General features: G+C 40.5%; 2 protein-coding genes across 2 annotated transcripts in view; both read right to left on the bottom strand.

Moving 5' to 3' along the window:
• Window positions 1-2,820, bottom strand: part of LOC149470696 (uncharacterized) — a 30,066-nt gene extending 27,246 nt beyond the window's left edge. Inside the window, exon 1 of the mRNA XM_089661536.1 lies at window positions 2,739-2,820. The gene's annotated coding sequence lies outside the window, so the exon portion shown is untranslated. The remainder of the gene's footprint in view (window positions 1-2,738) is intronic.
• Window positions 2,821-10,163: 7,343 nt separating this feature from the next.
• On the bottom strand, window positions 10,164-11,093 carry LOC149470695 (olfactory receptor 7C1-like). Its single transcript, XM_089661527.1, has one exon. It carries the CDS (start codon window positions 11,091-11,093, stop codon window positions 10,164-10,166), a length of 930 nt encoding a protein of 309 aa, XP_089517653.1.
• Window positions 11,094-13,665: the final 2,572 nt, after the last annotated feature.

Raw genomic sequence — 13,665 nt, 5'->3', positions numbered from 1 at the left:
AAAAAAAAAAAACAACTGAATGAATCGATTTTATTCAGGTAAATGCTTGCTTATAGCAAAGTGATTCTTTGCTATAAGCAAATTGTGTAAAAAAAAAAAAATTAAAAAAATACTGATCACTTCCCCAAAGTAGTACAATGTTACTATGGTAACATTGTACTACTTTGGTCATAGTAAAATATGAAAAAAAAATCTTAAAAAAAATAAAAAAAATGTAATAAAAAATTAAAAATAATAAAAAAAAAATAATATATATATATATATTTTTTTTTTTCATACTGTCACCAGTCAGTGTCCCTGTTCACCGCCATGCCAGTTATATGATGACGCTGTACTGCACTGGTGACAGTATGTAAAAAAAAAAATAATGAAAATAATTTTTTTAATTTTTTCATTTTCCGAAAAATTATGACAAAAAAAATACAACTTCAAAAAACTCTCAATTCCTCTTATGAAGTACGCCGGACTGTCTGCTCTGCAAAAAGGGTCATTTGGGGATATCTGTACTGTCCTGACATTTGGGGGATATCTGTACTGTTCTGACATTTGGGGGATATCTGTACTGTCCTGACATTTGGGGGATATCTGTACTGTCCTGACATTTGGGGGATATCTGTCCTGTTCTGACATTTGCGGGATATCTGTACTGTCCTGACATTTGGGGGATATCTGTACCGTCCTGACATTTGGGGGATATCTGTCCTGTCCTGACATTTGGGGGATATCTGTACTGTCCTGACATTTGGGGGATATCTGTACTGTTCTGACATTTGGGGGATATCTCTCTGGTCCTGACATTTGGGGGATATCTGTACTGTTCTGACATTTGGGGGATATCTGTACTGTTCTGATATTTGGGGGATATCTGTACTGTTCTGACATTTGGGGGATATCTCTCCGGTCCTGACATTTGGGGGATATCTGTACTGTTCTGATATTTGGGGGATATCTGTACTGTTCTGACATTTGGGGGATATCTCTCCGGTCCTGACATTTGGGGGATATCTGTACTGTCCTGACATTTGGGGGATATCTGTACTGTTCTGACATTTGGGGGATATCTGTACTGTTCTGATATTTGGGGGATATCTGTACTGTTCTGACATTTGGGGGATATCTGTACCGTCCTGACATTTGGGGGATATCTGTACCGTCCTGACATTTGGGGGATATCTGTACTGTCCTGACATTTGGGGGATATCTCTACTGTCCTGACATTTGGGGGATATCTGTACTGTTCTGACATTTGGGGGATATCTGTACTGTCCTGACATTTGGGGGATATCTGTACTATTCTGACATTCTTAGACCTCAAGAAATTAGATTGGCTGTCAGTACTTCAGGATTGATCAATATTCAGATCTATCCCATAGTTTGTGAACTCTATAACTTTCCTACAAACTAAAAAATACATCCTAATTTGGGTTATTTTCACCAAAGACATGTAGCAGAATACATCTCGGCCTAAATTTATGAAGAACAATTATTTATTTGTAAACTTTTATAACAGAAACAAAGAAAAACATGTTTTTTTTCAAAATTTTTGGTCTTTTTTTGTTAATTTAGCAAAAAATAAAAACCCCAGCGGTGATTAAATACCACCAAAAGAAAGCTGTAGTTGCGTGAAGAAAATGATAAAATTTTAGTTTGGGTACAATGTTGTATGACCGCGCAATTGTCATTCAAAGTGTGAGAGCGCTGAAACCTGAAAACTGGCCTGGGAGGGAAGGGGGGAAATTGCCCGGTATTGAATTGGTTAAGGTGTAATGCCATTCAAACCTTCCTTCCATTTTTTTTTTGTGTGTAGATTAAGGAGGAGTCAGAATCTCTGTTTTACTTCTATTGCTGTACGTATCCCACAGGGAAGTGGGGTTGAGAGGGGCCAATTAAATAGATTTTTCAGCAAAATACTGGCTTTTGCATTTGCCAAAATGTTACAGTGATGGGCCAAGGTATATAATAAACACAGAAAGGTATTATTTAAAGTTGGACATGCTGATGAGGGGGGAGGGAGATATTAGGGAAAGGAAAATCTAAACAGATTAAATGTCAGCTTTAAGCAGCTCATCACATCGCAGACAGTCCTCTGGTCGGCTATTACAACAACCTTCTCGCAGTATATGTATTGGTTGGATCCTTCTCTACCTTTCTGCGTCACATTTATTGTAAAAACCTTTTACAGACAAATAACATAAACTATGGCCTCGGATATAAAAGGTCATGCTTATTTTATTCTACACAAATAGAAAAGTAAAACACAGGGGCGGATTGACAACTCATGGGGCCCCCGGGCAATAGGGGATCATGGGGCCCCTGTGTCCTTGCCCAAACTCAAAAAAGCCTATGAAAAAAGGTACCAGTGGCATCTCATGGGGCCCCCTACTGACCCCGGGCCCTCGGGCAATAGGGGATCATGGGGCCCCTGTGTCCTTGCCCAAACTCAAAAAAGCCTATAAAAAAGGTATTAGGGGCATCTCATGGGGCCCCCTACTGACCCCGGGCCCTCGGGCAGTGCCTGAGTTTCCAAATGGTCAGTCTGCCCCTGCTAAAACAGAATTTGAATTAAAAAAAAAACAAACTCCACAGGCCATGGTGGAACAAGAAGAATCAGTGTGATGGGGAAATATTTAAAACAAAATTAATGTAATAATAATAATAAACATTATCGGTGTCTGCACAATGGTTACCCCCCATACATTCTCCTTTCATCCCCCCCCCCCCCCCGTGCCAAATGTTACCTCGTCCTCCTGTCCGCTGTGTGTCTCGGAAGGAGCCAACAGAAATGATCTTTGATCTCTCCTCTCACACAGAATGGGAAGAGAAAATATTCCACCCTCTAGGTGTGGAGACGTATGGAGCATTGGATATGGGAACTGAATCTTATCTACTTTATGACGCTCATTTCCATACTCTGTGATAAAGAATTTATTGCCGCAGCTAAAGTCAACGCACTGGAACCCAACCCTGGGAGTTCTGTGGTCACACGTTGGATATTATTTCAGCTTTTATTGTGGATTGCCATAAATAATAAAATATTAATAGAGAAAAACAAAACAGAGGGCGCTCCAGCCTTGTGCATTACCTTTAAAAATATGTTTATTAAGTTAAAAAGAAGGTATTCTACTCACAAAAGTACATGAATATAAGCACATCATAGGAGGCCGCTCTGTCCAATTCGCACTGCGTTTCTGAATGGTGATAAGAATGATGGACATCCAAAATGACTGACGCGTTTCGAGGACTAGCCTCTTCCTCAGAGGCTCTGAATTGGACAGAGCGGTCTCATATGATGTGCTTATACTCATGTACTTTTGTGAGTAGAATACCTTCTTTTAAATTTAATAAACATATTTGTAAAGGTAATGCATAAGGCCGGTGCGCCCTCTGTTTTGTTTTTCTCTGTTGGTACTTTTGGACTCCCCGTTTCTTTCAGGGCAGCAAGGTGTGCATATTCCAAGACATTCATTGTGTGATCCCTATGACATAGAGTCCATCCCTAATATAGGAGTATTTGGGTTTTGCACTTTCACATCAAGTAATATAATATGGTTTAGTGTGGTTTATGGAACTTACCAGACCATTTGATATGTTTTATTCTCTTTCCACCCCAACTTGTTGATCGATCTACCGCCCCCTTTTTGTTAGATCCAACTAAACCCTTCAAGTCCATCCTGCAAGATCTAGTCAATAGGGGATCAAATATGGGACTTATAAGTCTGAGAACAGCTGAATATTTCTTAAAGCAGAATCTAATTATGCCTATATTTCATTTTCTGCCAAAAATACATAAAAAAGAGGAAACCAGGCGAGGTCGTCCTATAGCTGCAGGCATTGGATCTCTTTTGGAACTGATGGGAGAATGGGTTGATGAACATCTTCAACCATTAGCTGTACCATTACCAGGGCATATTGAGGATACAGGTACAATATTTTCACAGATTCAGAAGGTTCATTGGACATCTGATCTTTCTTGGGTGACATCCGGTGTCAAGGCACTATATTCTAGCATTCCCCATGATCTAGCATTACAAGCCGTCACATTTCATTTAACCAAATACAGCTGTTATACCAAAGAACTTCCAGAGTATTTGTTTCAATGCTTAGAATATTTATTAACACATACTTTTTTTTTATGTTTGATGGTATTTATTATTAACAATCTTGTGGAGCATCGATGGGGGCCAAATTTTCACCGTCTTTGGCAAATCTCTATATGGGTTGGTGGGAGGAGCATTTTGTTTTCTCCCAGTTTAACCCATACATTACACAGCTTTATTGGTTTGATCACTATATTGATGACCTATTGATCATTTGGCGAGGGGATAGTCTATCCCTAGACTATTTTGTTAATTTTTTTAAATGATAATTCTTTATTATTCAATTCACCTACAGCGGATATGAAAAGTTTGCACGCCCCTGTTAAAATGTCAGGTTTCTGTAATGTAAAAAAAATATGAGACAAATATAAATCATTTCAGAACTTTTTCCACCTTTAATGTGACCTATAAACTGTACAACTCAGTTGAGCAACAAACTGAAATCTTTTAGGTGGAGGGAAGTAAAAATAAAAAACTAAAATAATCTGGTTGCATAAGTGTGCACACCCTTACACTAATCCTTTGGTGAAGCTTTTTTTGATGTGATTCCAGCACTCAGTCTTTTTGGGGAGGAGTCTATCAGCATGGCACATTCTGACTTGGCAATATTTTCCCGTTCTTTCTTGCAAAAACACTCCAAATCTGTCAGATTGCGAGGACATCTCCTATGCTCAGCCCTCTTCAGATCACCCCACAGATTGTCCATCAAATTCAGGTTTGGACTCCGGCTGGGCCATTCCAAAACTTTCCTCTCCTTCTGGTGAAGCCATTCCTTTGTGGATTTGGATGGATGCTTTGGGTCGTTGTCATGCTGAATGATGAAGTTCATCTTCATGTTCTGCTTTCTAGCAGAAGCCGGAAGGTTTTGTGCCGATATTGACTGGTATTTGGAACTGTTCATAATTCCCTTTACCTTTACTAAGGCCACAGTTCCAGCTGAAGAAAGACAGATCCAAAGCATGATACTGCTACCACCATGCTTCACAGTTGGTATGCTGTTCTTTTGGTGATGTGCAGTGTTGTTTTTGCGCCAAACATATCTTTTGGAATTATGGCAAAAAAAGTTCATCAGACCAGAACACATTTTCCCATGTTTCTGGGAGACTTCAGATGTGTTTTTGCAAAATTTATCTGGGCTTGGATGTTTTTCTTTGTAAGAAAAGGCTTCCATCTTGTCACTCTACCCCATAGGCCAGACATATGAAGGATACGGGAGATTGTTGTCACATGGACCACACAGCCAGGACTTGCCAGATATTCCTGTAGCTCTTTTAATGTTGCTGTAGGCCTCTTGGAAGCCTCCCAGACCAGTTTTCTTCTCATCTTTCATCAATTTTGGAGGGACATCCAGTTCCTGGGGATGTCACTGTTGCACCATATTTTCTCCACTTAATGATGACTGTCTTCACTGTGTTCCATGGGATATCTAATGCCTTTTAAATTCTTTTGTACCCTTCTCCTGACTGATACCTTTTAACAATGAGATCCCTCTGATGCTTTGGAAGCTCTCTGCAGACCATGGCTTTTGCTGTAGGATGCGACTAAGAAAATGTAAGGAAAGAGCGACTAGAACAGCTGAACTTTATTTGGGGTTAATCAGAGGCGCTTTAAATGATGGCGGGTGTGTACTGACTCCTATTTAACTTGTTTTGGATGTGATTGCTTCATTCTGAACACAGCAACATCCCCAGTTATAAGAGGGTGTGCACACTTCTGCAACAGCATTATTTTAGTTTTTTATGTTTACTCCGCCCCTAAAAGATTTCAGTTTGCTTTTCAATTGAGTTGCACAATTTATAGGTCACATTAGAGGTGGAAAAAGTTCTGAAATTATTTAACTTTGTCTCACTTACATCACAGAAACCTGACATTTTAACAGGGGCGTGTAGACTTTTTATATCCACTATATGATCACAATATAAAAACTATAGATTTTTTGGACACCACTTTGACTAGCAACCTGCAGACAGGCGAGATAGCTTCCACAACTTTTCATAAATTCTGTGCCGGTAATACGACTTTCCATGCCAGAAGTTGTCATCCTTTGCATACTATTAAGGCCATACCGGTAGGAGAATTGATCAGATCCCGGAGAAATTGTTCTACAGATGAAATGTTCAGGAAGGACTGTTGTACCACAGGAAAGAGGTTTTCCATTTTGGAGCATTGAAAGGGGCAGGCGTATTGCAGAGGCAAGAGATGGTGACCACCTCTTATGTAACAATAGACATCATAGATGTAACAGTAAGGACAGAAGATTACAATGTAATAAAATCACTTTTCTTACAACTTTTTCCCAAGACTATAAACAGATAACAAATATTAATACAAAGAATCTTCCGATCTTATAAGTAGATCCAGATCTGCTTCCAGTGTTAAACCAAGGCTGTAGATCTTCTTGCAGAAGAGCACCCACATTCGGTTCATTACTTTCCCCAAGTCTTTTCCCTCCAAGAATACTACATCCACTTGGTTGTCCTGCACAGGCTCATAGGCTTGTGGGTAGAAGACTCGCAAATATCGTCCATTGAACCCGGGCACTAAAACGTTTGACTCTTTAACTACAGGAGAGAGCTATAAAATGTTACATGATGTAAACGGCAACACTACTTATGTGGTGCACCGTATTCACTGTACGAGTTGTCGCTTCCAATATGTTGGCTGTACAATACGTCCTTCGAGAATACCTATTGGAGAACACTTTTGTGATTCAAGCAATTTTCAAGCAGAACAGATTTCTAGTGTATCCCGACAGTTTAGAGATTTTCATGCTGGTGACACTACTTTGTTTAGATTTTGTTGCTTTGATAGAGTGACAACCCTCCCTCGAGGGGGTGATAAGCATCACATATTATTACAGAAGGAGGCAAGATGGATACATAGATTACAAACTAGATTACCTCGGGGGTTACACCTTAGATGGGATCTGGACATGCATCTACGTTGATATTCATTGTCCCGTGTATTATCTTTCCTCCCGTCACTGACATTTTTTCTAATGAAAGTTTTTTTTATGGCTGCTATTTTATATTGTTTTGCTTTTGGTGTATTTTGTATAATGTGTCAGATATGTAGGTCTCATTGACTAAGCACATGCATCGGTTAGTGGTGATCACTTTTACATTGGATGAAACAGATGATGGCTATCTTCAATGATTGGCCTTTAAGGGAGGGATAGGCCACTTTATAATGGGGGCTGCACTACAAGTAACTAACTATGAGTGAGGTCTCATTTGACTGAAACGTCATAGTGTCACTTGTCTTCTGGAACAAAAATAAATAAATAAAAATGAAAGCACCCCCCCCCCCCTCGTGGCTCCATGCAAAGGTGAACACATGTGTTGCTCCTGTACTCCCATGTTCACATACATAAACAGCAAATGCACCTTACATGTGTGGTATTGCCACAAACGCCAAACCGAGAGCAATATACCTAGCACTAGGCCGCCTCTGTAGCTATTAACTGGTAACTTGTAAAGGTTTATAAGGCAACACCTTTGGAGATTTCTAAATCCCGTAGTTTGGCTCCATTCCACAAGCTTGCTCAATTTAAAAGCTTAACTTGTTTGGTATCTAATTATTCTATATACAGTCAGGTCCATAAATATTGGGACATCGACACGATTCTAACATTTTTGGCTCTATACACCACCACAATGGATTTGAAATAAAATGAACAAGATGTGCTTTAACTGCAGACTGTCAGCTTTAATTTGAGGGTATTTACATCCAAATCAGGTGAACGGAGTAGGAATTACAACAGTTTGCATATGTGTCTCCCACTTATTAAGGGACCAAAAGTAATGGGACAGAATAATAATCATAAATCAAACTTTCACTTTTTAATACTTGGTTGCAAATCCTTTGCAGTCAATGACAGCCTGAAGTGTGGAACGCATAGACATCACCAGACGCTGGGTTTCATCCCTGGTGATGCTCTGCCAGGCCTCTACTGCAACTGTCTTCAGTTCCTGCTTGTTCTTGGGGCATTTTCCCTTCAGTTTTGTCTTCAGCAAGTGAAATGCTCAATCGGATTCAGGTCAGGTAATTGACTTGGCCATTGCAGAACATTCTACTTCTTTCCCTTAAAAAACTCTTTGGTTGCTTTTGCAGTCTGCTTTGGGTCATTGTCCATCTGCACTGTGAAGCGTCCAATGAGTTGTGAAGCATTTGGCTGAATATGAGCCGATAATATTCCCGAAACACTTCAGAATTCATCCGGCTGCTTCTGTCAGCAGTCACATCATCAATAAATACAAGAGAAGCAGTTCCATTGGCAGCCATACATGCCCACGCCATGACACTACCACCACCATGATCACTGATGAGGTGGTATGCTTAGGATCATGAGCAGTTCCTTCTCCATACTCTTCTCTTCCCATCACTCTGGTACAAGTTGATGTCGGTCTCATCTGTCCATAGGATGTTGTTCCAGAACTGTGAAGGCTTTTTTACATGTCGTTTGGCAAACTCTAATCTGGCCTTCCTGTTTTTGAGGCTCACCAATGGTTTCCATCTTGTGGTGAACCCTCTGTATTCACTCTGGTGAAGTCTTCTCTTGATTGTTAACTTTGACACACATACACCTACCTCCTGGAGAGTGTTCTTGATCCGGCCAACTGTTGTGAAGGGTGTTTTCTTCACCAGGGAAAGAATTCTTCGGTCATCCACCACAGTTGTTTTCCGTGGTCTTCCGGGTCTTTTGGTGTTGCTGGGCTCACCGGTGCGTTCCTTATTTTTAAGAATGTTCCAAACAGTTGTTTTGGCCACGCCTAATGTTTTTGCTATCTCTCTGATGGGTTTGTTTTGTTTTTTCAGCCTAATGATGGCTTCACTGATAGTGACAGCTCTTTGGATCTCATCTTGAGAGTTGACAGCAACAGATTCCAAATACAAATAGCACACTTGAAATGAACTCTGGACCTTTTATCTGCTCATTGTAATTGGGATAATGAGGGAATAACACACACCTGGCCATGGAACAGCTGAGAAGCCAATTGTCCCATTACTTTTGGTCCCTTAACAAGTGGGAGGAACATATGCAAACTGTTGTAATTCCTATACCGTTCACCTGATTTGGATGTAAATACCCTCAAATTAAAGCTGACAGTCTGCAGTTAAAGCGCATCTTGTTCTTTTCATTTCAAATCCATTGTGGTGGTGTATAGAGCCAAAAATGTTAGAATTGTGTCGATGTCCCAATATTTATAGACCTGACTGTATTATTTTATTTTTTTCAAAACAATTTGTATTATATTGTGTTTGTGTGCATTAAAATTAATTAAAGTGTATTTTTCCCATAAAAATTGTGTTCGAAAAACTGATGCGTGACATAAAAATTTGTAAATCCCACCATTTTTATTCTTTATGATGTTTGGAGATTCTAAATAATTTCCTAGCAAAAATAATGATTTTTACTTGTAAACCAAAAGTGTCAGAAGAAGTCCTGGTCTTGAAGTGAGTAATGCCTGAAGGTACTCCTTGGATGTTGACCCTCTCTATGTGGCTAGGCTGTGAAAAAAATCTCACACATGTGGTATTGCCATACTCAGGAGGAGTAGCAGAATGTGTTTTAGAGTATAGTTGCAAGTATGCCTTTGTGAGAAATAACGTGAAAAAAATTATTATTATTATTATTATACAGTATTTATAAAGTGCCGATAGTTCGCTCAGCGCCGTACATTACAGAGGGGACAGAACATGTGACAGAACAATACCAATACAATGCAAAACATGAGGGGATCGAGGGCCCTGCTTTTTCCAGCTTACAATCTAGGAGGGAGGAGATGGTGGCACAGGAGGAGATAACTGTGGGGGATGGAGTGGTCGGAAGAGTGGAGGAGGTCGGCAGGTTGTGAATTTATTATTAAACTAAGAAAAACGTGTTTATAGCACAAGACATAGAAAACCAAGTGGTGATTATATACTACCAAAAGGAAGCTTTATTTGTATGAAAAAAATTTAATTTGGGTACAGTGTTGCAAGAGTGCTGAAAGCTGAAAATTGGCCTGGGCGGGAAGGGGGTAAAATTGCTCGGTATTGAAGTGGTTCTCCATCATTGACAGTTCATGGTATGAAGCCCTTTCCCGATAGAGCTTTCTGAAGAGCTCTTTTGAGGTCAGTGTTTCTCAGGCTGTATATAATCGGGTTTAGGAGAGGGGTGACAACTGTGTAAAATAAAGACAGCAATCTACCTGACAGAGAATCCATAGGTTTGGGCAGAAGGTAGTTGGAAAAAACAGCCCCATAAAAGATGAAGACCACCGTGAGGTGAGAACTACAAGTGGAGTAAGCTTTCCGTCTTCCATCCTTCATTTTAATTTTTAGGACGGTTTTGAAAATGTAGACATAGGAAAGGAAAGTAACGAAAAAGCTAGGGGCTCCAAAACTGGCAGCCTCAAAATATATAAGTAAGTAATTGAGGAAAGTGTCAGAAGATGAGAGTTCAATCACCTGATACAATTCACAGAAGAAGCCCGGGATGGTGGTGGGGTCAGGAAAGGTCAGTATTAGAACACAAAGTGTGTGCAACAAGGTAAAGGCAAATCTACCGATCCAGAAAACCACTGCCACCTGAGCACACAGGTGAATGCTCATCATGGTTGTATAATGCAGAGGATGACAGATGGCAACATAGCGATCATAGGACATCCCTGTAAGTATTGTGGACTCAGTGCTGGAAAACCAGGAGGAGAAGAAGACTTGGGCGAAACAAGTTGGGTATAAAATCAGCCGGTTTCCAGTAAAGATGTCAAAAGACAAATGAGATGCAGACACAGAGGGAGTGAGGATGTCTAAAACTGAGAGATTTCCTAAGAAGAAGTACATGGGGGTGTGCAGATGGGAGTCTGAGACCACCAGGAAAATAATGAGAAGATTCCCCACCAGTGTGGCCACATAGACGAGGAGGAGTAGCAGAAATACAGGGATCTGAGAATATCTGAGGTCTGACAGGCCAAGCAGAATGAAGTCAGATGGAGAAGATTGATTTCCCATCATAATCAAATAATTCACTAAGAGAGGAGCGATAATGCGAGGATTCAGGAGGACATGTAGAGGAAAAGGTGAACAGCAGCTACTAAATAGGATGAATCCAGCAACCAGAGTCCTGCCACCCGGGCTCAATATGTAGCAGAAAGTCCAAACGAGGAGTTGCAGCAAAGAAAGAGTTAAAATAAGTTCAAAAATAGCAATAAATAATGGTGACGTCTTCAGGCAACAATCCCTCTGTCAGACCAATAAAGAGATCCACTATAACAATCAAAAACAGTGAATGTATTCTAGTTAGAGCGGGAATAACATGTTTCAGTCTATTCCGTCATTCATGGATACAAGTCTGGAGAAACACATTAACAATGAGTAGAAACAAAAAAAGAGAAAGCTGAGTGCTGACGGCTCTGCAATACTCCCACCTTCATTACAAAGACTTCCAGGGATTTTATACACCAACCTACAAAACATTACACAAAAATCACAGATGACCATATGAAGAGCCAGCAATTAATCATACAAATCAATATGTTAGGAAAATAAGAACCAATCCAATTGACAATTCAAACTAAATGGATATCAGGGATTTGGTTGGTGGATCCAGAAGACCCCTTTCTATTTTAGAAGCAATTCCCACTCTTTGTTGTGGGAATAGAATCGATAGGAGAAATATGGTATCTGCGTCCATGGGCGGACTGACAATTCATGGGGCCCCGGGAAATAAGGGATCATGGGGCCCCTGTGTCCTTGCCCAAACTCAAAAAAGCCAATGAAAAAGGTACCAGGGGCATCTCATGGGGACCCCTATTGACCCCGGGCCCTCGGGCAGTGCCCGAGTTTGCAAATGGTCAGTCCGCCCCTGTCTGCGTCTTGTCTCACCCACATAACAAAGGTCACATGGACATTAGATCATGTAGATGGCAACCCACTCATACCCGAGTGATCATTCTTTACTTTAATTGGATGATCCTGATGTAAAGGAAAAAGCTCCACCCTCATTCATATGTATAATGTATGGCTATTTGTGAAAGGAATGATTTATACGTGGCAGCCCCTTGTTTGGCATTTCTCATACATTTATAGACATACAGTATATCATGGATTTTACATGTTAGATGAATGTTAATGTTCTGTATGGAATCTAAAAATACGAACATGAAAGTCAGTGTCACCCCTACTTCTCTGTACAAAGTATTACAATCAACATTTATTTCTGTGAACTACGGAGCCCTTCATATATTCTGATATAAAGGTGGGTAAGTGAGCGCAAACAGATCAGGTGAGCAGCTAACATACAGGGTAAACCTCAAAACCTTGGAATAAAACTTATAAATGGGGTATGTAGCGCTAGAGAACAGATGACAAGCACAGGGACTGTTACAATATGAAGTAATCATACAAAAGTTCATATAATGACTCATATATAACAGTCAGAAGCAAAACGGAGATGATCCAATGCTGCTCCAGATCACAATCGGTGAGATAAAGGAAGATAGTGAGGTTGTGCGCTTACCAAAAGTACACACAATATAAGCATTGTATGCAATTCAACAGCAACCGGGCATCATGGTCTGGTCAATAGCTTGGGCACCCTCTGGTCATATCCGGACATCCAGGTCACAGGTACACCACTAACCAAGCTCCCTCTGGCTTTCCAATCCAAAACGCCACCTTACATAAGCTCATTAAAAAACGAGCCGGGAGGCAAGAAAGCGCTTATAGTGAAGTACGTTTATTAAAAAACACAAGATGTAAGCAGAACAACCAGAACTTACATCGACAAACTATACATCCAGGCCCAAATAAATAGGCTCCCTGGTGGTTAGTGGTTCATACAGCATGCACTGCATGCAGATCCAGGTCCAATGGATGAAACCCTGGTGGCTAGTGGTACCATGAGTATATAGTCATATAATAAATGGGTAATGCGGATATACTCATCCAGGTCTGGTGGGGCAGTTCCCTGGTGGCTAGTGGACAGTGCATGCTGTATGAACCACTAACCACCAGGGAGCCTATTTATTTGGGCCTGGATGTATAGTTTGTCGATGTAAGTTCTGGTTGTTCTGCTTACATCTTGTGTTTTTTAATAAACGTACTTCACTATAAGCGCTTTCTTGCCTCCCGGCTCGTTTTTTAATGAGCTTATGTAAGGTGGCGTTTTGGATTGGAAAGCCAGAGGGAGCTTGGTTAGCGGTGTACCTGTGACCTGGATGTCCGGATATGACCAGAGGGTGCCCAAGCTATTGACCAGACCATGATGCCCGGTTGCTGTTGAATTGCATACAATGCTTATATTGTGTGTACTTGTGGTAAGCGCACAACCTCACTATCTTCCTTTATCTCACCGATTGTGATCTGGAGCAGCATTGGATCATCTCCGTTTTTCTTCATATATTCTACCCCAACCAATCTACAGCCTGAAAATTGTTGTCATCTTCTCAGAAATGTCATGTTATCAGATCCTGTAATCAATAAGGAGAAAATACTTATCACTAAAGCTTGATTGGCTTTACTTCTATCACAGGAGTGCAGCTCATTCTGCACTCCTGTGACCTGTTTTCTGCCAATTGCGGGC

Source organism: Staurois parvus, unplaced genomic scaffold (genome assembly GCF_062004578.1).
Source record: "Staurois parvus isolate SC_StPar_1 unplaced genomic scaffold, SC_StPar_1.0 ptg000034l, whole genome shotgun sequence".
NCBI lineage: Eukaryota > Metazoa > Chordata > Amphibia > Anura > Ranidae > Staurois > Staurois parvus.
This window is presented reverse-complemented; position numbering and strand designations above follow the sequence as displayed.